The sequence below is a fragment of the Scomber scombrus genome, chromosome 8 (assembly GCF_963691925.1).
Source record: "Scomber scombrus chromosome 8, fScoSco1.1, whole genome shotgun sequence".
NCBI lineage: Eukaryota > Metazoa > Chordata > Actinopteri > Scombriformes > Scombridae > Scomber > Scomber scombrus.
This window is the reverse complement of record NC_084977.1, coordinates 8,124,963-8,147,346: the sequence shown is the minus strand read 5'-3', so window position 1 is coordinate 8,147,346 and position 22,384 is coordinate 8,124,963. Positions and strand designations below refer to the sequence as shown.

Below are 22,384 nucleotides of genomic sequence, written 5' to 3'. Positions count from 1 at the left end.
TTACTTTGGAGCAGTGAAAAAACACAGCAGCATTAAGGCAGCAGATGACCCGGCGCAGCAGCGAGGAGCACACCAGTCCTCTCCAACAAATGAAAGGATGGGGGGCATCAGCAGCAGCTGAATTCAGAAAAACTGGATCAGGGGCCGAGGAGGGGAGAAAACTGCTTTCTGCTCACTCTTGGGTCACTTTTATTGGATTTACTCCCGGGTCCACACCAACATGCCATTTGCCAAACGACTCGTGGAACCTCAGTTACTGTGCAGGTATCAAACCCCCAACGAGCAGGGTGCGCTTTTCGAGGATCTGGTCTCCATCAATAATGTGGCTCTGTCTCGGACCTTGCGGCAGCTGTCGGACCTGGCCAAACATGCCTGCTCCATATTCCAGGAGCTGGAAAACGAGCTCACATCCACCAGCCGGCGAGTCAGTGGGCTGCAGAGTAAGATTAACCAACTCCAGCAGACCTGCTCCGAGCTGGACCCCAAACAGGAGGCAGTGCGTGAGTACCTGACACTTATTATGGGGGTTTCATTTTTGGGAAGTGCGTGTGCGCGCTTCTCCAAGAAAAACGGCACGAGGAGGAGACATCCTCACTATTAAACATCACTGACTTCAGACTGATTCTCCACCAATAAGTCAAACAGCAGACAGTGATAAAATAATAAAGTTGAGTCATTATCAGACAAGGTAGGAAACTACATAAAAGTATAATAAAGTAGCAGTAAAGTCTTTAGTAAAGTGCCACCGCCGCGTTGTTAAGTCAGTTTATTTCTTCCTAGTGTCAGCTCTGTGTTGAGTTTAGATGTTAAAACGTGTGTCGCAGTTAGTGGAGACAGTACCAGACCATAAAGGGAGACACACGCTCTGTTTCCAGCTCTGCCCACGCAAGAGAAGAGGGGCGTGTGACAGCCCGGTCCACACATTACACTTCCCAGCCTATTACACTGCTGTTACTCAACATAGTCTGGCTTTCACTTTGAGAGTAAACAGCACACTGAATAAAGTGAATGGTCATATTGTGTTTGTTTTTTCATGTAAAACAACTTTGATTGTTAGTGTATTCTTTTTTCTTTTTTCTTTTTTTAAAGATATTTGGATTATTAATAGACCCCAGTGTGGGTGATTCTAAGCTCTGATAGATATTGAGCTGTTGTCCTGCTTCATGTGTTGAACTTTGCTTGGCCGCCTGTAAGAATTCATTACCCTGATAACCCAGCATGTGGCCATCGCCTGGCTCTTTTAATCCCCCCCCCCCCCCTCCCCAGCAACTGAGGGGGGTGATCTGATATTGGTTTGTGTTTATGTATAAACCCACTCACTGGGAAGCACTTAGGGAACCCGTGCACCCCCCCCCCCCCCCCCCCCCCCCCCCCAACCCCAACCCCACTCCCTAAAATCGTCCTGCCCGGAACAGTTACTCCAGCTTGGACATACCCCAGTGAATTTACCCTGCTTTAGTTTAGGTTCAGCAAGTCCTTGCATGTTCCCCAGACCCTGTTTCCTGTGGTCTGTGAATGGGTTAGTTTGCCTAAAGGTATTTCTCTGCTCCATGGACAGCTGCCATAACCAAAACACAGACCTGACCCCTCGTAAACCCTGATTGAAACTCTGTGATGTCTGCAGAGGTTTCTTTTTTGGCAGCGACCATTTGAAGCTTTAGTTGGAAGCGCCGTTGCTGACTTGTTTTGCTGGCCTGCGCAGCATCAAATTAAGTGCACTATGTCTGTTCTGAGTCACCCTGGTCATGGGTTATCTAGGCGTTTGCATTTGCTGTTTGGTCGTGAAGGCAGTCTGATTTAGATGCTCCATCACTTCCCATTTGCAAGTGCACTCCTCTCTTAGGATGATGATAAGTGACACTAGTGTCTCATGAGTTTCTCAACGTCTAACCAGACTCTGTGTGAATTCATTTGGGAAGCTACTTTGATCAATCCAACTCTAAGAACTCTAATAATTAGTAATAAAGAAGTTATTACAGTGTAGCCTTAAAGATAAATAAAGATGATTTACTGCCTCATTCATCTCACGTCTCCAGTTTAGGTTGTGTTTGTATAAAATGATGAAATCCTTCAATGCCACATGTTGTGAGGGTTATCCTGCATGCTACATTACCAGATAGCCTCTCTTTGCCAGCAAATGCCTAATTACTCTTAATTGTGCTTTTCAAATTAATGGCATCAGGGGCATCTTTAAACAACAGAGACCCCCTCCTCATCTGAATGACAATTAGTGTAAATGGAGCAGTTCAAGGCACCGATGGCTCATCGGGGCGGGGGTGGGCTTTTATGATGTGGCTGTGACTTGTCCACAGGACGGCTGCTGAAGGACACAGCTGCATATTCTAGTCTATGAGGAGTCTGATATTACTAAAGAATCACAAGTGTTGCTTCATGTTAGGAAACCAGCATTTGCATTGGTGTTTGATATTGTAGATGTTTTCCTTTTCCCTCTGAGGTAATATTTGTATGCAGGCATGTTTTTAAATGTGGGGCGGGATGCTGACACATTCAGGTCAAATAACTTGCTTTGCTAGAAGTGCAGTGATGTACTTACACTTTGGCTCAGTCTGATATCGAAGCTTTTCTTCTCTATCAACAACACCGACTATCACAGAGCTGCACTCAGTGCTCCAACAGGTCCATATATAGACACTTTAGTGATGCTCCTTCTCTCTGTGATTGATTGATATGGCTATTTAAAAAAAGGAATCCAAGTAAACAATGCCAGTGCTTTTATTTCAAATGTTTCGGTGATTTTGGTAATCTGTTGATTCAAATCCGTGCCGAAACACATTCTTTCTATCTCTTTCTTTCTCACACACACACACACACACACACACACACACACACACACACACACACACACACACACACACATACACGAGACGCCTGGCATGCATCCCTCAGCCCTGTGTTTGGACAGCTCTCCTGTGACACCCCATCAATGTCAGTGTTGGACTACCATCAGAGCTCCTCAGCCAGACCAGGCTCTGTAGTGCAGTCCCATGTTAGAGCACTCTGCTGGGTTTTAAGTTACACTGGCTGGGCTCGGAGGGGGAGCCGTAATACTTGTGGTGGCAAGTGGCCCTCTGGCCAAGAGCACATGGCTGCCAGCTTACTACATTCTTCGTACAGACTGTCTCACAATACCAAATAGAGGAAAGCAGTAATCTCATGGCTCCAGTAAAAATGAGTTAAACTCTGAACAGAGTAGCTCATAATACAGTAATACTACCTTACCTTTCTGGCACCATGTCACCATGGCTCCTTGCTCATTATGGCTACAAGATAGCTTCAGGAAGCATTTTACTCTTTGTGCAGAGTCTTACATGATAATCTTGTGATTCTAAAGTATTGATTTCATACATTTGGAGAAACTTTTACTCAGGAATAATTGACCAGCCTGCTTATTCAGTTGCATTGAAATTCTGTTGGTTTATTAGTAACTGTCAAATGTAGTCAGCTTTGATGCTTACACAGTCATACTTGACAGGGACTACTTGTTATGTAACATTCAGGAAAAGACCAAAAGTTCCACTTTCTCACTACTGTCAGTGCTTCACGCTGCTTTTCAGCTTGTTTAGACAAATCCTGAAGTAAGATGGAACATTTATGACTGCATTCATGCTCTGCAGTGGCCATCCTGACTTCACCCCTCATCCGGTCCTCAAACTTGAGTGCAGTGATGTTCTTGCAGTCCTGCAAGCCTCGGTGGCCTGGAATGAAAGTTTCTGTGGACGGCAGTAGCACATCATCTATGCTACTATAAATTCCACTAGAGCGGCTTAGACTAGGAAACCACATTAGCCCGCTGACGGTCATTCCCTTCTGCATTTCATTGACCCAGTCTGGCCATTACTGTGACTTTGATTTACTAAGTGAGGCTGCAGCAACGAGTCAATGCACACTCCATGCAAGGTCGATATCAATCAATGTCTGAATTCACTACAAAGCTTCAGATGATGCACGAATGAAAACATTTTGTCAGCGAGTGAAATCAAATTTTATCAGTGGTATTCCCTTCAGTGATCCCTACTGCCATTTATCAAGTAGTAGATTTAAATGTATGTGATAGGAACTTATATGGAAAGAAATTAGTGCCACGAGTCGCAATATTTCTCCATAAAGACAACCTAGACTAAAATCGTTTGCAGAAAGAAAGGAAATAATTCACGTCCCTGCTTCTTTTTTCTCTTTCATTATCAGAACCGTAAGCATATTTCTGCAGGTCCAGACAACCTGCCGTTGATATAGTACCCCTGCTAATTATAGTGCAGATTTCAAAGAGTTGCTCACTCATTCCTGCACCAACCCCCCCAAACTTCCCAGACAGACACTGGGAGGCCCTTCATTGCCTTGATGCTGCGGCTTTTTGTTTTCATTCAGCTGTCTCATAGTTGATGTCACCTGTTCTATCTATGGAGATGTATCTCTCCTTGCTCCGGGCTTATTCAGCACTCTGACTTTGCAAAATTTTGGGACCAAGTTATGAAGAAAGTATTAGAATATGAACAATGCAATGGCTTTGTTCAGTCTTCTACTTTGTAACTTGATAACATGGAAATAAAAACCTTGTCAGCAGATTATTTTTTTTACACCAGAGAGATTTGACATTGAAGTGAGAAGTGTTTTCTTTATACAAAGTTGAGTTGAAGGTTTCCTTTTCACCAGACTCTCACTACTAGCCTCTTTTACACAGCCTGTTCCACTTGGGAATGTGGCACAGTTATTCTGTGTAAAAGGTACACATAATGCAAACATGGAATGAGGGGACGGCATTGTTTTTTCAGCAGTGGAGGAAGTCACATTGCATCTTTTTTAAAGGAGCAACCGGCATGGTGGGATTACACACACTGGATGCTGATTCTGTACTGTTACACGTCACGCATCTGTATGAAACGGGTCCCAGCACCTCAGCCCTCTGGTGGATTGCCTGCCGTTTGATTGAAGTGGTTTCAGCTGAACCTTTCTGTCAAGTCAAGCATTCCAAAAAGCCAGTGACCAGGAAACCACAGTGCCTGCCTGCACTTCTGGGACCTTGATCCCCCCCCCCTCCCTCCTCGCACCACTCCCCCCACCATACATGCTCCTTAAATTGGCTTGAGTGACTGGTGCGATTAAGGAAGATGAGGGAGAATTTGGAGCTGGGTTGAGACTGTGTTTGTTTATGAAAGGAGACGTTTTGTTAAAATCAAGGTTCAGGGTTTTCATTGCTTTGCTTGAGGGAAATGTGTGAGTGATTACACTTTACATTCCTGTGGTGGGACCCTCCATGAAAGCAAGTGCTTCTGTGTGTGGCCACCTATACACTAACATGAAATCCCTCCGCTAGTCTTCTGTATATTTTGAGGTATATAGGCTAACATTTGTGTGTTTAGGGCCTCTCCATTGGAGCATACGTGTGTGAAAAGTTTTGAAAAATCAGGCTCCTCCAGATGACGTTAAGCTCTAGTTTGTTGTTGGCAAGAGGGAGGATTGTTTTTTTTTCGCTAGAAATTTGGAGTCATGATAAGCTATCTCATCGCCTTGAGGTGTGTATGTGCCCCTCACACTTATTAAATAACATTCCCCAGCAGTCATTATGCTTTATGGAGTTTCTGAGTGTGGGGGCAGAGACACCAGGAGAGCAATTCAAGCCCCTCCTAAAGAAGAGGTGGGGGGCAAAGTCATCTACCCCTGACCTCAAAAGACCGCTGACCTCCCAACCCCCTAAACACCCCCTCCAAAACAACAAAAGAGCAAACAGAGCCGCCCTCCATCTTGCTTATCACTCCGGCTTTAAAGACTTGGCCAGCCAATTAGAGTGGATTTAACGTTTGACATGATACTGAATAGCCACAGGTCAGCAGACCGGCAAAACTCAGTCCAGGGCCAGGCATAATTAAACTGTCAGAGTTAACTCAATAACTTCAACAAACCTCTTCCGTCCAGGTTGCTACTCATGACTGAAGAAGAACTGAGCCGTGAAGAACTGCAGGGCTACTTTTGGATGTTTTTTTTGTCCCATACTTCCTCCAACTTTTGAGCTAGAAAAGTTTAAGCTCTTAGATAACTTATGAATAAGTTGAAGTCGCATACAATGCTACATTTCTTCTCTACAAGAGTGTTAGTCTTCTTGTATTTTGTAATTCATGCAGAGAATAAAGATTGCTGTGACCTCACCTTACCTCTACATCAGGAAAGATTTACTCTTTTCTCTGTTTATGGCTCTACAGCATCTGTCTCAGAAGCCATATGTAGCTGTAATTGTTAATAGAAATACTAATACATATCTGACTTCAAGTTAAACTAACTTCACCATAGCATGCAGTTTACAACATCTTCCCACGTACTTTTCCGTGGCAACCAGGGGAAATATTGACAGCTCAGAGGGCTATAAAACTATTGTCGACTGGTCTTTGTCTTGTTGCCACTAGCCAGAAGCATTACAGGCCACCTGTGTGGGTTTCCTCTCCTAGCCCTGACTGTCTTTCAATGATATGATCTCCCACCCGGCTTTTGTCCTTCCTCGCAGATCACCGGCGTCACAAAGGAAGACTTAAATATTACGCAATGGAATTATTCTTACATAAATTTTAAGACACATCACAGGGTCTTTGCAGGAAGAGAAAATAAAAAAATAAGGTAAAATTCTTATGAACTCTCCTCTCCTTATTCCACACGAAGAGTTGGCCTGCTATCTGCAGAGAGAGATTAGGAGGAAGTAGGAGATAAAAGATCTATGGCAGTGACAGTGAGTCACAGCTGTACAAAAAGAGTCTTGTATCAAGTAAATCCTTCAAAACTCTTTTTAAAGAATCTTCTTTCCCAGTGATGTGAATCATATACTGTAGCATGTCTCTTATCCAAATCTATCTATGATTTTAAAAAGATATTCTCATCTGAAGTTAAGATGGACCCAAGTTGTGAAAATGACTGGCAATAGGGAAGATGTGAAAACTGACTTGGAATTTTAACAGGAAGGAAACACATGTGAATTGGTAGTCCTTGCCGTGCAGGTGTTTAGACTGGGATTTTACTGGAATGTGAACTTCCCTCACCTCGCCTGTGGATCAGCCAGGTTGAGTCTTAAACTTGAAAGAGGCTTTTCATCAATCATCTTACCATCACACCGGAGATGCAAAAAAGAAAGCACCTGTGGATATGTGGGTGTGGATAAATGGTGTGCTCATCACTTTAGGGTAAGACTGTTTGTTTTGCTTCATTACTCTTTGCACGCAGAATTTCAGGTGCTGTTGTTTGTTGGTGGTGTTTTTTTTTGAGGGGGTGGTGGCAGTTGGAATTGGCTAAACCCCATTCCCGAACAATGACTGTCCAATAATAGCTGGCTGGCAGCTGCGACTGGGCAAGTAGACCTGTCAAGCTTTAGATTAGATGTTGAATGAGGCATGTAAGAGTTTAGAGGGCGGTGTCTTTTCTCACTAGCCTTCCCAAAACCAAAAACACAAAGTAATAAGGAATCCATTAATCCGTGTGTTCTTATGTAAGCTGCAATTGTCAGCATGTCATTAGATTGTGGGTTTACAGGTTACGTTAATAAAAAAATGCCCCGTTCATGACTTAACACAACCACCATGTAGTGTTTCCCCAGTGTGTGGAAGAGTTTTGGCTAATGTTAGCAGCTCTGTACTGCTCTTTGTTGGATTTGGGGAAGTTTACATTCCAGCTACTCCGGCCAACGTTACCCAAGGTAGCGTTAGTCATCCTTTCCGAAGCCTTTTCGCTTGTAATGTTAAAAGTGAAAACATACTGTTTGAAAATATGAACAAGTGTGTAAGCTAATCGTCCAAAAGAAGGTTTAAATGAGTCAGCCCAACCTCACATTTTCCTTGTCATGCTTACAGCACAAACTGGCTCTACGCTGCAATACCAGTACAGTTTTTCATCTTTTATAAGCATCAGCAAAAAAGCAGACTTTTAGCATGGATTTAGATTCAGTCTTATAGCACAGTGTCATGTATGTAGTTATTACGTTTTTAAAACAAGTCAGTAAACTATCAAATCAGTTGGAGACAACTATATCAACCAACTCATGGAGCTAACGTTAGCTTCATCAGCCAACTGGCTACAGCAGATGATATCTACAAGTTACAGTTGTCATTTAGCTAGCAAAATTAACAGTTGCTGGGTAAAAATGATTTGCTCACTTTTGTCTACCTCTTTCTGACATTAGGGGCGCATTGTTTAAAAAATTATTAAGAATTATAAAGTGGTAAAACTTCACCCGTTGTTTGTTAATGTGCGGAATTGAAAGCTTGACAGGCATAGCAAGAGTAGCTAGCTTAGCAGATAAATACAAAAGTTGTCTTATTTGATTCAGTGGGACAGTTAGAATATTTTATCAAGACAGGTAGAGATATTTAGCATTATTGTTATGGTTGTAATTACATTATCTACTCCAGCACCACCATAACAGAACGTTTAGAGCAACCTGGCAGCTACTTCTACTACGAGTTTAGAGTTTCAATACGGCAATTAACTGAAGGTTTAATAGATTGGAACTTAATTGCACTCAACAAGAACCAGAATCACTATTGATGAAGCCACACACAGAAAGCATTTGCCATTTTATATTCTCTTTTCTTGTTTATGGAAAATGGCTGTTGTGATGAAATAAGCCATATATACTTCTGTCATTTGAGGCCAGGCTCCCTGTTCTTGGTCTTATCTGCTTCCTGCTGTGTTTGTACCTTCCTGCAGGTCCTCACTTGTCACACTGATTTACACTTTAGTGCAAGTGGTGGAAGACACCCTGTAACACACTGGCTACAGTGTTTGTGAACAAGCGTCAGTGACCTGGATACTGAGGTTGTGTTGTTCTGTTTCTCGTCACTTCAACAACTTTTCCTCGACCCAACAGCGTTAGTTTAGACACAGAAAGTATCTGTTCCTTCCTCTGACTTTTATCTTCCAGGGACCAGTTCAGCATCAGGGTAAATGCCAAATTCAATAAACCAAGAATCTATTTACAGTTAGGTAAATATTCTTAGTCCACTCTGTTTTTTTTGAGTTGTTTCTGTTTTTAATAGTGAAGATTTATGCCGGGTGTGCATCATTTTAATGCTCTAGATAGCACTAGTTGTGGCACTGGGTTTGACCTGAGGCCTCCACGCAGGCTTTGCTGGACAGGTCGACTCTCCTCGACTCATTGTGCTCTGAAGCACACGCGAGTCCATCCTCCTGCACTGGCTTTTGTTCCTCCCTCCTTTCACCCTCCTCCTCTGGGATATTTCCTCGCCATCCGGATTCATCTTTTATTCTTGCCAGTAATTTCTGTGCCTGCCTGCCCCCTTAGGCATTTTATATACTTTGTTCTTCTTTTCTGACTGCATGCTTTTTCCGAGCTTCTGGGTCTCTCTCTCTCTCTTGCTCTCGCTCATCTCCGTATCCCAGTTTCTTATTTTGGGATAAAGCCAGGCCCGCTCCCAGCAGGCCCACTGGGGAGAGACCGTCCTGCTATACCAGCAAAAAAGAGCTTTCCCATAAAAATGGATGACCTGCTCTCCATTATGTTCTGCTGTTCGGCTCGCAGTCCTCTGAAATTAAAACATTTACTGACCACCAATCATCCAGGAACTGAAGCTTTGTACTCTGGGTTAATATTTGATACAGTTTCTGAGTACTAATATATAAATCACTGCACAGTGATTTTTTGTAAATGAGTGCTTAATCTGTAAAACAGGCACTGTTCTCTGGGTTTCCCGAACTGAACTGCAGTCAAATGAGTAATCAAATCTCAGCTTGAAAGTGTAATATGGTCCATTTGATTTCCCCAGTTTCAGTTTTTATAGTTTTTAGTGGCCATATCAAACGTCCACAGAGTCGACTGCATTCTCACAGAGCTCCAACCATTAGATATTTAACTACGAGAGCACAGGGAATTCTAGTTTACCCCAATTTATCCTACATTTCCCAAGAAATGGATTCTCACCCTGATCCTATCTAAAGATTGCAGCCACACAGCTCACTGGGGAGCTCTGAGGGAACTTCCACTGACATCCGAGCACTCAAAACATGTACTGAATGAGATGTCTTATTGTTCCTCAGTACCGGTCTTTCACAATGAAGGTGTAGAAATAGTTAAACCTTTTCGTCTGCAGATGTCCAGAACATACTGTGATAGTATGCTTCTCTGTAACAATCTAAAGCTGTTGTACTAGTAAACAGATGTGTATTTCCATTGTAACCAAACTACATCTATGTTTACTATACACTTTGAATCCAAAAAATAATAGATTTAATCAAGAGTCATGTGGCATGTGTCTGAATAGCAGACAGCTTTAGTGTGGAGTCAGTATTGTATGTCCTATGAAGTGTTCATATTCCCAGAACACTGAACTTCAAAACAGGGTGGGAGTGAGAGACTAGAGGAGAAAAAAAGGGAAATTATATTTGGGACAAACCCAGTTTTATATCCCCGATCACATTTGCTGCAGGGCTTTTGTGATGATCTGCCCAGTCTGCCTTGGCAGCCGCTCTCCGTTAGGCAGCAAGCCATCCCAGAGAAACATAGTGTAAGGGTTTACACTCATACAATGTTAGCTAAATCTAATTTGCTCTTTCTTCTGGTTTTTCCACCCTTGCTAAAAAAGCAACAATAACATGAAGTAAATGACTTGCATGCTTTAGAGAAGGGTCTGTTTGCTTTTTGCAGTGTGGAGGACAAACTGATCATACTGCAGGGACTGTCCCTGGGAGCAGAGTGATAAATAGATTCTATGGGATGGGAAGAAAATTGCCTGGAAAGCTTTTTTCCCCTCAGTTATTTTGGTAAAGTTATGAATGCTGTGGGCGACAGTGAGAACCAGGGATCAACAGCAAATGCCGGAGTCCGAGCGCAGCCAAAAAGAACAAAAGGTGACTTCAAGCAAGAGTCAGTATTTGAATAATCCTTTGATGCCACCGTGCAAGGTGTATTACAGTGATGCCAAAGGTCATTACAGCTGGCAAAGCTTTCAGTTTTGTATTCACGTATAACATGACCATGGCTTCATTTCAAAAGGATTCAATTCAATGAAAACTCACTCTTGCAGAGTAGCTTTCCTTTTTACATGTGTAGAAGGAGTCAGTGTTTGTTTTTTTATATTTATTTGGCTCAGATAAGATTTACAGATTTAGCTTCTACAGTTGTGGTTTCACTTGTTTTCAGACCCTGGAGAATTTGTTTCTTTTCATGACTAATCATTTATGGGAAATGGGAGGGTTGTTGACCACTGTTGCATCATAGGACCAATGGAGGGTCGACTTGCTTTATCTTAAGAAAATACTTCTACCCCTCAGGCTTTATTTGATATGGTAGCTGGACACAGTTGTACAGCGGGAAAGTACCTAAAGGTGCTGATGTGTTGTTCAAAACTGAGAAGCCCCTTCTGTTGGCCGTCAGCCCGGAGCCCTTAGCTCTTTGGAAGGTGTCTTTCATTAGACACACGTACTTTCATTTTGACTCTCTCTTCCCGTAGGCTCACAGGAATACTGTTAAACTGTAACCAGACATGACTGTGTGTTTGTGAGTTTCAGTTTTAGTTTTTTTTTGCACTGTACGGGAAGCTAAGAGATATTTCCAACCCTCTAATGAGAGTGCTTGGCAAAATATCTGCCAATAATTCCATACAATATGAGGCCCCACGACTAATTTTATACATTTTACAATAATAAGTATGAGGGGCAAATCCTCCATACCCACTAAAGACTCCACTCAAGTTTAGCCAAGCGTGATTCTGAGGAGCTCAGCAGGAAGAGTTTTAGACCAATTTCGAGGACAGTTATAATCTTTATCAGTGTATCTGTGGGAAAATGTGACATCCACATTTCCTCTTATACCAGACATAACACCATATTACAGACAGTGATAGACTTGTTGTAGCTGTTTGGCACGTTGGTTCAGGTGCAAGCCCCCAAACTGCTTTTTAAAGTGTTAGAATAGGCTAATCACCCACATCTGCTTGAGAGCTTTGTCCTTTTATTCGCGCTCTTTAAATAGTCTTTCAAAGCAGTTAAGCTGACTTTTCACTCAAACTGTGCTCTGTGTTTACCTCCAAATGTCACTTGACTAGTCACATACAAATGCATTCACACTTAGATTTAGAAATATCTATTTGTGATGGGATGAAGTCCAGTTTTAGGTCTGAGCCCACAAAGGACCAGCTAGAGTCCTCAACAGCCGGTAAATGGGACCAAAGTGGACCCGTGTCAGACGATCCCCCTTGCAAACAGAATCGCACACAAACACAAACACGTCTGACTGAGCACCAGACATAAAAGTACTTGTGCAAATGAAATGGAAAGCGGGGCTTGAATGGCTGCCATGCTGAAACAGACCGGCGTTGGGGCGAAGGCCTACCCTCGCAGATTTCTTTGTGCAGGCGAGCTGCGTGCCAGCTGGCTGGCTGCTGGGAAGTTTTGTGTGAGTCATTACATCTCCATTGAGGGACACAAAGCCGGGGCGCACTCGCCCATCACAGCTCTAAGTCCCCCAGCCTCCCTCTTCACCTTAACGTCAGGTCAAGGTCAGGTCTCCCATGCTGCGACAGCGCCTAGCAACTTCATCACTCAGCAGCCAATCAGTAACAGAAATCTCGGTCACGGGACCAGTTTGAATAAGGCTGTCAGTTGGAAGTCTCTCCATTCATTTAAAGTCTGGACAGTTACCTCGGCAGCACTTTGACTAAAGGAAGAAATGTTGCAGTTGAACCCGTTTGGCTGCACACATTGATGGCCTTTGATTCAAATTCTTTCACTACATGTGTCCTAAAAGCGTGTCCTTGTCCTCTTTTCTGTTTTATTGCCCCACTGTTTGTTCATTCCAACTAAACGCCACGGTGGCACCAGCCTGTGTCAGAGACGCTTCATTTATCAGCCCGATGACGCCCATTCATTGCTGTCATAAATGCATAGTCTTTTTTTTTTTGAGTTTTGCCAATGAACCTTCATGTTAGTTTAAACAGCATGGACCTCTGAAGGGGGGGTGTTGTAGTTTTCGGTGTTTTTGAATGAGTGTTTTCAGAATTGCGTTGCCAAAGGGAGTGTACAAAGGTGGATCAAAGATGACTTTATCTAACAGACCAGAACAACACATTGTAATCAAAAGCATATGTGGCATGTTTCAGCAGATCCAGGTTGTAGTCGTAAAATTGCGATGAAGGTGTAGATACGGTGTGAAAAATGGCTTCTGTGTTATTTTGGACTTAAAAACACAACAAATACCCAACTGCATACCAAGGCAGATTATGAAGACTTATCAAACGCCGCAACAATTTCTCTGTTTTCTTTGCTCTCACTCTCCGTGTGTGGCGTTTTAATCATATCATGTTAACCTTCCATCTAAATGTGGGAACCTGGGAGACACTGCCCGAGCCATCTGTGACTCTGCAGATGGCCCTGCTTGTTAAAGTGGGCCAGTGTAGGACCCTGTCGCATACCCAGGTCGGGACAATGGAGATTACTGGTGTCTGATCTCTTGGTTTAAACACAGTCTGAGGACTGCAGGACACAGGGAGGGGCACACACACTGCCCTGATCTTTGAATCACAGCACTGTTGTTTTATCCACATCAAGGAATTATAAGGATTTGTCAGGCCTGGTTGGCGATGATGTGTTTCATCATTTCAGTCACCCTGTAACTAGGCATGACTGAGATTTATTCACAGAATAGAAGTTATCTCACGTTTTTTTATCTTGGAGAGTCTGTTTCCAGTTTCACTTTTTCCTTTTTTGTGTGTGTTGTGGGCTTTTTTGTTTTGAAGCCAGTTGTTCCTCAATGGCACCCGTGCTGCCTATTGTTGTGCGGGTCTTTTTATGGCGTCTTTTTGTTGGAAGTCAGGCTTGAATAGTGCATTCACGGATAAGTTAACCATTTACAGACGCTAAATCTGGAAAGTTGAGCGCTAAAACAGTTCGGTTCCAGCTCTCTTTTAAAATTTGAAGTTGTGTCACTCTGATCCATAAGAGGCACATGTTCCCACATCTTATTTGGTATTTCTTGTTTCTTGATTGTTGATGTTGGTGGTCTGCCAAAGAATGATCTATGTGCTCAACCTGTTTGGCTGCCGGAGGGAAAGGTAGTATTGTAGTAGATGAGATACAAGATACAGTATGCGAACTGCAAGGAAAAGAAGGAATTACCTTTACTTGAACCTTAATTTATGTTGGTAACCTCACAGAGCATGCATGCACTTTTTAGTGAGAGTTACACAACACACTCCCATTTTCTTCATTTATTTTTCTTTTTTTTAAAAGGTTTAACCCAAATAATTATTGTTGGCATATGTACTGAATGTCCTTCTGTTTCAGCCTCCCGTTGATACTCCTCAGGGGTTCTCCAAGTTAAAGGAGCACCGATCCTGATCTTATTAAGCACATGTCGGCCGGCTAGTGAGAGTTCAAAGTAAGAGGCTGACTCAGAATCTCTTGGCTGCCTCATTTAACTTGCACAGCTGATCTGCTCTGCTTCATCTTTAAATATTTATCATTGTGGGAAGAATAAAATCTAAGTGCATGAGATGAAACTCTCCATTAACGTCTTCGTGGAGCAGAGCTTTCCATAACAGCTGATTACTCATTCAAGTCAAGCAGGCGAATTTATGATATTAATTGTTGATTCTAATAAAAAACGTTCTCATAAACAGGCTGTAATTCACCATTCGTGTATATTTACAACCTCTAGCCTCTGCTTCAAAAATAATAATGATAGAGAGTGATGCTGGATATGAATGAGTGTGGGAGGTTGTTTGACAGATATCAGCAAAATAATTAATGACATAAAACATTAAGAATTGCATTGATTGCACAGATTGGGAGCAGGCTACTTCATAAAAATGAATTATCTTCATTTACATTAGGTTTTTTACAGCAGAGCCATCTCTAAGAAGCATTTCAAACACACAGTAAAACACACAATGTTGACAAAGTAACAGGCCTGTGTCATATGAGGAAATGTAGGCCATGACTCAGCCGAAGATGAAGGTGACTAGAAGTTCATTTGATTCAGTAGATTCACATGATTGGAATCAAGTGATTCACATGTTGGAGTTATTTTTGGCAAAGGGAATTTTTTTATTTTTAGAAATAATTTGATTTAAAACCAATGCATAAGCTAGATAAGACATGTGGTTAAAACATGTGCCCCCCTTAAAATAACCTTGTTTACTTTCAAAAGAGTCCATTTGTGTTCCTAATAAGGCAATACATTAACAAATAAATGTCCACAAATAAATAAAACCTAATTTTCCTTTAAAATAATTCACTACATATTTACTCAGGTAGGCAAACTCATTAAAATGTGCAATAATTAAGATCAGTGATGGAATAGTATTATAATGTGCCAGATGCCACCAAATTTTGACTTTTATGACCAAAATACTTCAATCCCTGTGTGGCTTTGTTTTCCATATCCTGCTCCTGCTGCTCCATAACCTTGTTTAAAACACTGACACACACACACACACACACACACACACACACACACGTACAAACACTCTTCCGTGCGTATGTGTTTTGTCATTATTGCACAACAATCACTTGACTGGTTCCTCTTCCCACAGCTATTGTTTTTTTGACCTCTGCCACGAGAAGACTCTAGAAATCTGAGATGTTGGGAATGATCTAACGTTAAGGTATCCCAGCGTGATTTACCCGTCCGTTCAAGGCCCTCCTGATGCGTGAAACTCCGTGTAATTTATGACTACCTTGTGAGGGAGTGAAACCGCCCCAGAAAAGGTCTCAAGGTACCTTCTGAATCCAAATGATACAGATTATTTCGCAATTAAAAAGCTGAAATGCGATGCATCAGTTAGGATGTATTTCATCTTAACTTGATATTTTAACAATTTAGTTTAAACCACATGTACGTTACTCATGTTGATTTACTAATGTGAGTGAATCCACCGGGATACATTTTTGTCACACACACTTCATGGACTTGAATCACTGAAACGCTCAAGTGTCATTCTTGAGCTATGTCTTTTATTCATTCATAATGAAATCCAATGACAGTGAGGTTTAACTATAATATACGGTTGTATATAATTACTTCAAGATGGGAGTTTAAATGCTTGACTGAAGCTTTTAATGCCGTTTGATCATATCGTATTGCTTGCATGCAAAGCCAAATCAGATTTCATGCAGAACAGTTGTGACAATGAAAGCACGCCTGATCATAATTCAGTCTCTGAGAGTCAGACTTATGTCATTCTGCCTTCAATCGCCGCTCTGTGCCATAGAGTCGAAGCATCACCCTCCTCTTAACAGACAACAATACATTTCTAATAGCGACACATAGGAAAAGCATGCCTTCCCAATGATGTCATGCGCAGCCAGTCATGCCATAAGTAACAAGTATGCCGAGCTTCTTCTTTGAAAGGCGCTGGGCAGCTGCTTCCTCGTTCTCCATCTGTGAAATGTATATGTTGAACGCGGGCCTTTGTTGCTCGGTGGCAATGGAGCTGACACCGGGGTCAGGGGTTTGATTCCCACTGTGGCGAACCCATTGTGAAAACATGCACGTTCATGGTATTTTAATGCGGAGTAATTTGAGACAGGTGTCATCCCTACGGCTTTATAGGAGAAGCTGCGATCTCAAGAGAAAGAGTGAAATGAAGAGGTGCGCCAAAGGGACGAGAAGTGGCATCCCTCTATTTAAAGGGGTGGGCAGAGGGAGTGTCAGGCACGTAACATGTGTTTTCATACTGCCCATCATCTTTTCAAGAGTAGGTTGGTTCCCCCCCTCCTGAAGGACTTGGGCTGACACACATCAGCCTCTCAGCCTGTGAAGCAGATTATGAGTATTTGCTGTATAAGAATGAACTTCCACAGACCTTTTGTTCGTCATCCGAGCAGACCAAAGCCAGTTGAGCATGTTCGAAAAACATTTGACCTTTCTAAGCCCTACTTTACAATCGAAACAACATTTAGGTCACGAGTAACAACTGCAAAAATGAAAACCAATACGTGGTGATTTAGTAATTGCTCTGTGACAGGTTCCTTGAAAAAAGCCACCAGGGACTCGTTTATGATTTTCTAAAGGCTCGAGCGCTTGCAAGGTGCATTTATGTGCAAGATCTCTTCTTTCTCTGCTATCTTTAGCGGAGGTTAGTTTGAGCTAACTGAAGTTTCCCTGGCATGGTATAACTGTTACCATAGAGGCTATAAACTCAGTCTTTGCAATAAAGTTGGATGCTTGCATTATGTGGATTCATTGATTTTCCCAGGTTATACTTAGTCACCCAAATCTGGATTTATAGGGGTGTTGAAGATAAATTGCTCGCTGGCTTAATGTTACGATTGTAATGGGTTTACAGCAGGTTTTATAGCCTCATTTGCTGTATTAGAACGTAGAGGAGTGCACCCTTTTTTTAAAGATTGAATAAAAACAGTTCGATTTGGCAGCTCTGGCGTGATTCATGCAGTCGAAAGTTAACTCTTTTTTTTTCTTCTCTCTCTCCCCATTCGTCGTCTTTGACGTCTACTGACGAGCGTGTAAGTGGAGCAGACCGAACATGACGTATCAATGTTGCACTAGCTGTGGTGTTCCAGTGAATTTAATATGCGAGTGGTGACAGCGTGGATTGTTGGTGGCCTGTGTTGTAATCGTGTGTTGCTTATGTTGACATGGAAGCACGCCTGAGGGGAGGGGATGCCGATCACAGACACAAAGAGCCTTTTCATCAGAGCTTCAGAGCAGCCAGAAAGTTGATAAGATGTCAAAAACAAAAGCAGGTCAGAGCTCAGTCAGTGGAATTTCACATATAGTTTAGGAAAATGTGAGGTTCTGTTTGTGTTCTGTGTGTTTCTATGGAAGCTCATAAACAAATTTTTAAAGGTAGTAGACCCAGGAGACAAATATTTGAGTCACTGCTATGAATTTGCATATTCCCCCTGATCCCCTTTGGATTATGATGTTTAATTTAATCTGTCTTTTATGTCAACTTGGGGTTCATCCAAATAAGTAGCTTGAGGCCTGTCTGTTTTTTGGGGGTTTGCGTCATCCTCATCGCTTCATCAGCTTCTTTTTTTTTTTTTTCTTGTGTAATCTGCGGTGTTGTTTTTGTTGTCGCTCCTGTCGTACCACATGGCTTGTGTTGGTCACGGTTATCAGTGCGAGTCTAGCAGATCAGGACATGCAGGAGGAGGAGGAGGAGGAGGAGGTGGAGGAGAAAAGAGGAGAATAACCTTACAGTCCTGAGTTTCCCAAAGCCCTCAGGGTGAGGGAATATTAGGGTGACGGAGAGGAGCAGCGCGCATTCCTCGAAGCGCAGATGTGACCTGTCCATCTGGACTTTTACTTTCCACGAGGTCACCGAGCAGCACCGAAAGCGTAACAGAAGGAAAGTGGAGGTGTCGCTGTCATTTCACCTCGTGCTTCTCGTCAGATACGACACAGCTAATACGCTGTTTTCACACCAAAGAGAGTGACAAGCCTAAAACCGCAATCCATCGAGACCTAATTTCCTTCCATAAACAAACTGTAGAGGGCCCGCAGTGGGATCTGTCTAGACCACGATTACTCATTGTTCATAAATGCTTGTGATGTTCAGATCAGAGCTTGTTACAGGCCTCGTGTCAGGAGCGAGCCAGAGAACAAAACTCAAAGTGACCCAAAGATGTTTTCTCTATGTGTCAGCAGAGACGGAGAGAAAACGGGAAGTATGAGGTGAATTGAAACACTGAAATAACCAAATATTGCAGCTGTCCTATCAATCATTATCTCACCACATATGTAAATAACTATCCTTTTTAAATCATGTTGGATCCTGCCATGTGGCTATCCAGGTATACCAGTGTCATTGCATCACTGCTGCATGCATACAGCACACTTAATGTAGCTTTAAATGAAAAGCATCAGGTTTGGAAAGGAGAGGTGTTAAAACTCTTGAAACTATACGTTTTTTTGCAACCTCATTATAGATCTTTATATTATCTGCAATAAATAGTCTTGTGTATTAATTAAGATGCACACAAGGAACTGCTAGAGCGGGCAACATCATTCGACTGCAAGAACGTCTTTGAAATACAATAAGCTGCCATCAATAAGTATAAATCCACGGGGTATTTACCTGACCTCTTTAATCTGGGACACTGTGGTCGCCCCTAATCTGCTATGTGAAGGGTGATCCTGTGTTATGTGACACACTTCCTTGTCTGTGAAGTTTTTGTGACACTGCCGATGACCCGTATTGGGGCAAAGACAAAGCATGTGGAGAAACCCCCTTTCTCCTCATTAATATTCAATGTCAATCACGAGCTCCGCCCACAGAGGGGCTGCTGACATCTGGTCGCTGACCCAAGCCGCCTTTTAATCACATATGTTTTGATTCAAAAATCTGCCAACTTGCACTCAGACGCTCAGATGTTCCCCTCTTGTGCTCTGATTCATTTAAAATATTTATGGTTAATGCTTTTTGCTTCCTACACAGCATGTTTTAACCGAGGAGTTCTGCTCTGCTCAGTAGCTTTTAGCAATCTTCGAACTTAAAGGAATAGTTTAACATTTTGGGAAATAGGCTTATTTGCTTGATTGATTTGACATTTTACAGTAAATACGACGCTAGACTCAGCAGCTGGGGGAAACATCTGGCCTCGCTAGAAATTCACCTACCAACACCTGTAGAGGTCACGCATTAATACTGTCTCATAATTTCCTGGAGTCTTCGCTGGTTTCTTGGCAAACTCACGTTGATGACATGAGTCTGGGAAGGTACTGTGCCAAAAAGTAGTCCAATACATAATCCTCTGTAACCCTGTGTACATAAATATTAACATGTCTTTTCTACACTTCGGTTGCTGCACAAAATAGAAAGCTGTTAACTTTGGACAGAGCCGAGCTGGCAGTTTCCTCTCAGCAGCTGCTGACTCCGTGCTAATTATTAACTACATTTAACTATACAAACATTAGAGTGCTATCAAGCTTCTCATCTAATTCTCAATAATAAGCATTGCCCATAATGTTGAACTATTCCTCTAATATTAAAGGCTATTAATGCCGTATGACTTAAATTCTTATATTCTGAATATCCTGGATGGCGTCAGCAGTGATGTTCTGATCTGTCCGCACTAAGCAGACGGCTTCATAACGTCTTCACCGTATTACTTGATATCTCACAATCCTCTTGTTCATGATTAGAGGGTCTACGTAGCCGAATTAAAGCTTTGGACCCACAGATTTGCTCTCTGCTATTGGATTTCCACTGGGCTCTGCCAGGGCGGGATAAGCGAGCAGCTCGCAGTGATGTCACTCTGCCTCAGCTAAAAAGTTGATGTGATTACCATCTTAAAAATCACTGTCAGGCTGCGGAGACCAAATTACCGTGCATGTTCTCTCGGCTTCTCCCCCCCCCCCCCCCCCCCCCCCTCCCCTCTTAAGAACAGCCCTTCACTTCTCATCACTCTCTCTCTCTCTCTTTTTCTCTCTGCATCTTCCTTGTCTTTCTTTGAGCGTTCCTGTTGAGCCAGGTTCACCCTGCTGTGATATCATGCCCAGCGGAGCCAGACTAATCACAGTCACTTCCCAGGATCATTCCCACACTGTGTAAGCCATTCATTTTGTAGACGTGGGACTGTCTCTACAATTTAGTCAGAAAAGTGGAAAAAGGATTGCTAAATGTCAAAGTTTGATGTCAGTTTTGCTTCCTTCCCGTGCAGTCAATCTTCTATTCCTCCACTCACGATACAACTATTAGCGTTTAAGGCGATTGTAAAAGCTGTGCCAATTATAATCACTTATCTTATTGTGCCTCTTCTTCAAAGGGGAGCTTACTTTGCACGCAGGGAACCGCAGGAACTATACTAGTGGCTTGTGTACAAGATTTTGGTGGCTCTAAAAGCATTGTTGGCTTTCCTCGGAGCTCGCATTCCTGCAGCTCTCTTGAGCAGCCTCCTGACCACACAAGAAGGCAAACGCACAACAGTAGAAAGAGAGAAGCCCGCGAGGAGTTTGCCAGTTATCAAATATTTACTGTTTGCGCAGTTATTCTTGTGTTTGTTGGCAGAACGTGAAGATTGGAGTCATCAGGGAAGCAGATTCATGATGACTTGGACTACTTGGAAGTGGAGAAATTAGAGTTTCATTTGGACTTACTGATGAGTGAAGCCAAGAGCTCATAGATATTGTTCGGGCCCTTGAAGACGGAACCAACCGCACAAACAAACCAATGAGTCCTTTCACGGATTAAAGCTTGTTTAATGGGAGGGGTTGGTGGTCACGCATAACTGAGTGGCGGCTGCTAAGTCTCGGGTCGTTCACATGTGGAGAAAGGACATCTTTTATCCCTGCAACCCACCCCCCCTCCACACACACACACACACACACTCAAACACACATGCTCACACCATACACACATTTCTCCCTCTACTACTCTTTAAAAGAAGCCTGGTCTTTGGGTTCGGTTGATCCTTTCTTAAATCACCCTCTCCCCAGAGTCTAAATGGAAGGTTTGTAACATTCTTAGCCCCCCCCCCCTCAAAAGATTTGCTTGTGTATATTTTAAACCTATAAGTGGAAAGGGGAGAAAAAATGCAAATATGTGAAGATTTTCTTAATCTTAAACTCATAGTGTGGGGTAATTACCAATATGAGAACGTGTGTCACCCCAGGATTTTGATGCTATTATCTCTCTGCAGAATAAACAGGGGACTTTTCTCAATTAGGGCTGCAAGTAATTGTTATTTTCAGTTTGGATTGAGCTCCACATTTTTTTCTGATGAATCAATAAAAAAAGCACAAAAAATGTCTTGTTTTATCTAACCAAAACCTAAATCCTAATGAAGCTCTAAAAGAGAGAGAAAAGTAGCAAATGCTCACATTGGAGAAGCTGGAATTGGGGAAACTAATCGATTTCTAGTCTCATTTAACAGCAGATGTGCTCATTATTCCAACATATTTCACCTAATCAGACATTTGTATGGTTGCATTTCTCTCATATATCCATGCAACACAGGAGGAAGATGACAGATTAAGCTCAGTAATCCATTATTATATGATCCAGTGGATCTAATATGGATTGATTGAGATGTTCTCGTTAAAGCGGCTATACCAACAGATCACTACTATGATCAAGCTGATGGCACACAGTATACGTTTCAAAAAGGTACCATTTGAATTGAAGGGCGTGGGTCTCATTTCAACTAGGACACAACTGTAATGTGAGACATCTAGATGAGTTTAAACACTACATTTTGCAGCAGATAAACACTCAGATGGATCCGAGCAGACGCCGACAATCACACCGAGCTGTAAGGTCAGTCGAAATTACAGCTGTCCTTTAACAGCGCTCATTTTGAAATTAAGGTGGGAGTAATTGTACCCAGATTGTCTTAGCTGCTACTTTAGACAACCTGCCTGTAGTTTGGTCTATATGAGGTTGCTCTCCCAGTCAACTTAGGAAAGAGGGAA

The 22,384-nt window shown here is 42.5% G+C and overlaps 1 protein-coding gene across 1 annotated transcript in view; it reads left to right on the top strand.

The window, feature by feature from the left end:
* Positions 1-119: 119 nt before the first annotated feature.
* nhsa (Nance-Horan syndrome a (congenital cataracts and dental anomalies)) overlaps positions 120-22,384 on the top strand; it is a 55,367-nt gene continuing 33,102 nt past the window's right edge. Inside the window, exon 1 of the mRNA XM_062423891.1 lies at positions 120-500. Within this exon, the coding sequence (XP_062279875.1) occupies positions 221-500 (280 nt within the window). The 5' untranslated portion in view covers positions 120-220. The remainder of the gene's footprint in view (positions 501-22,384) is intronic.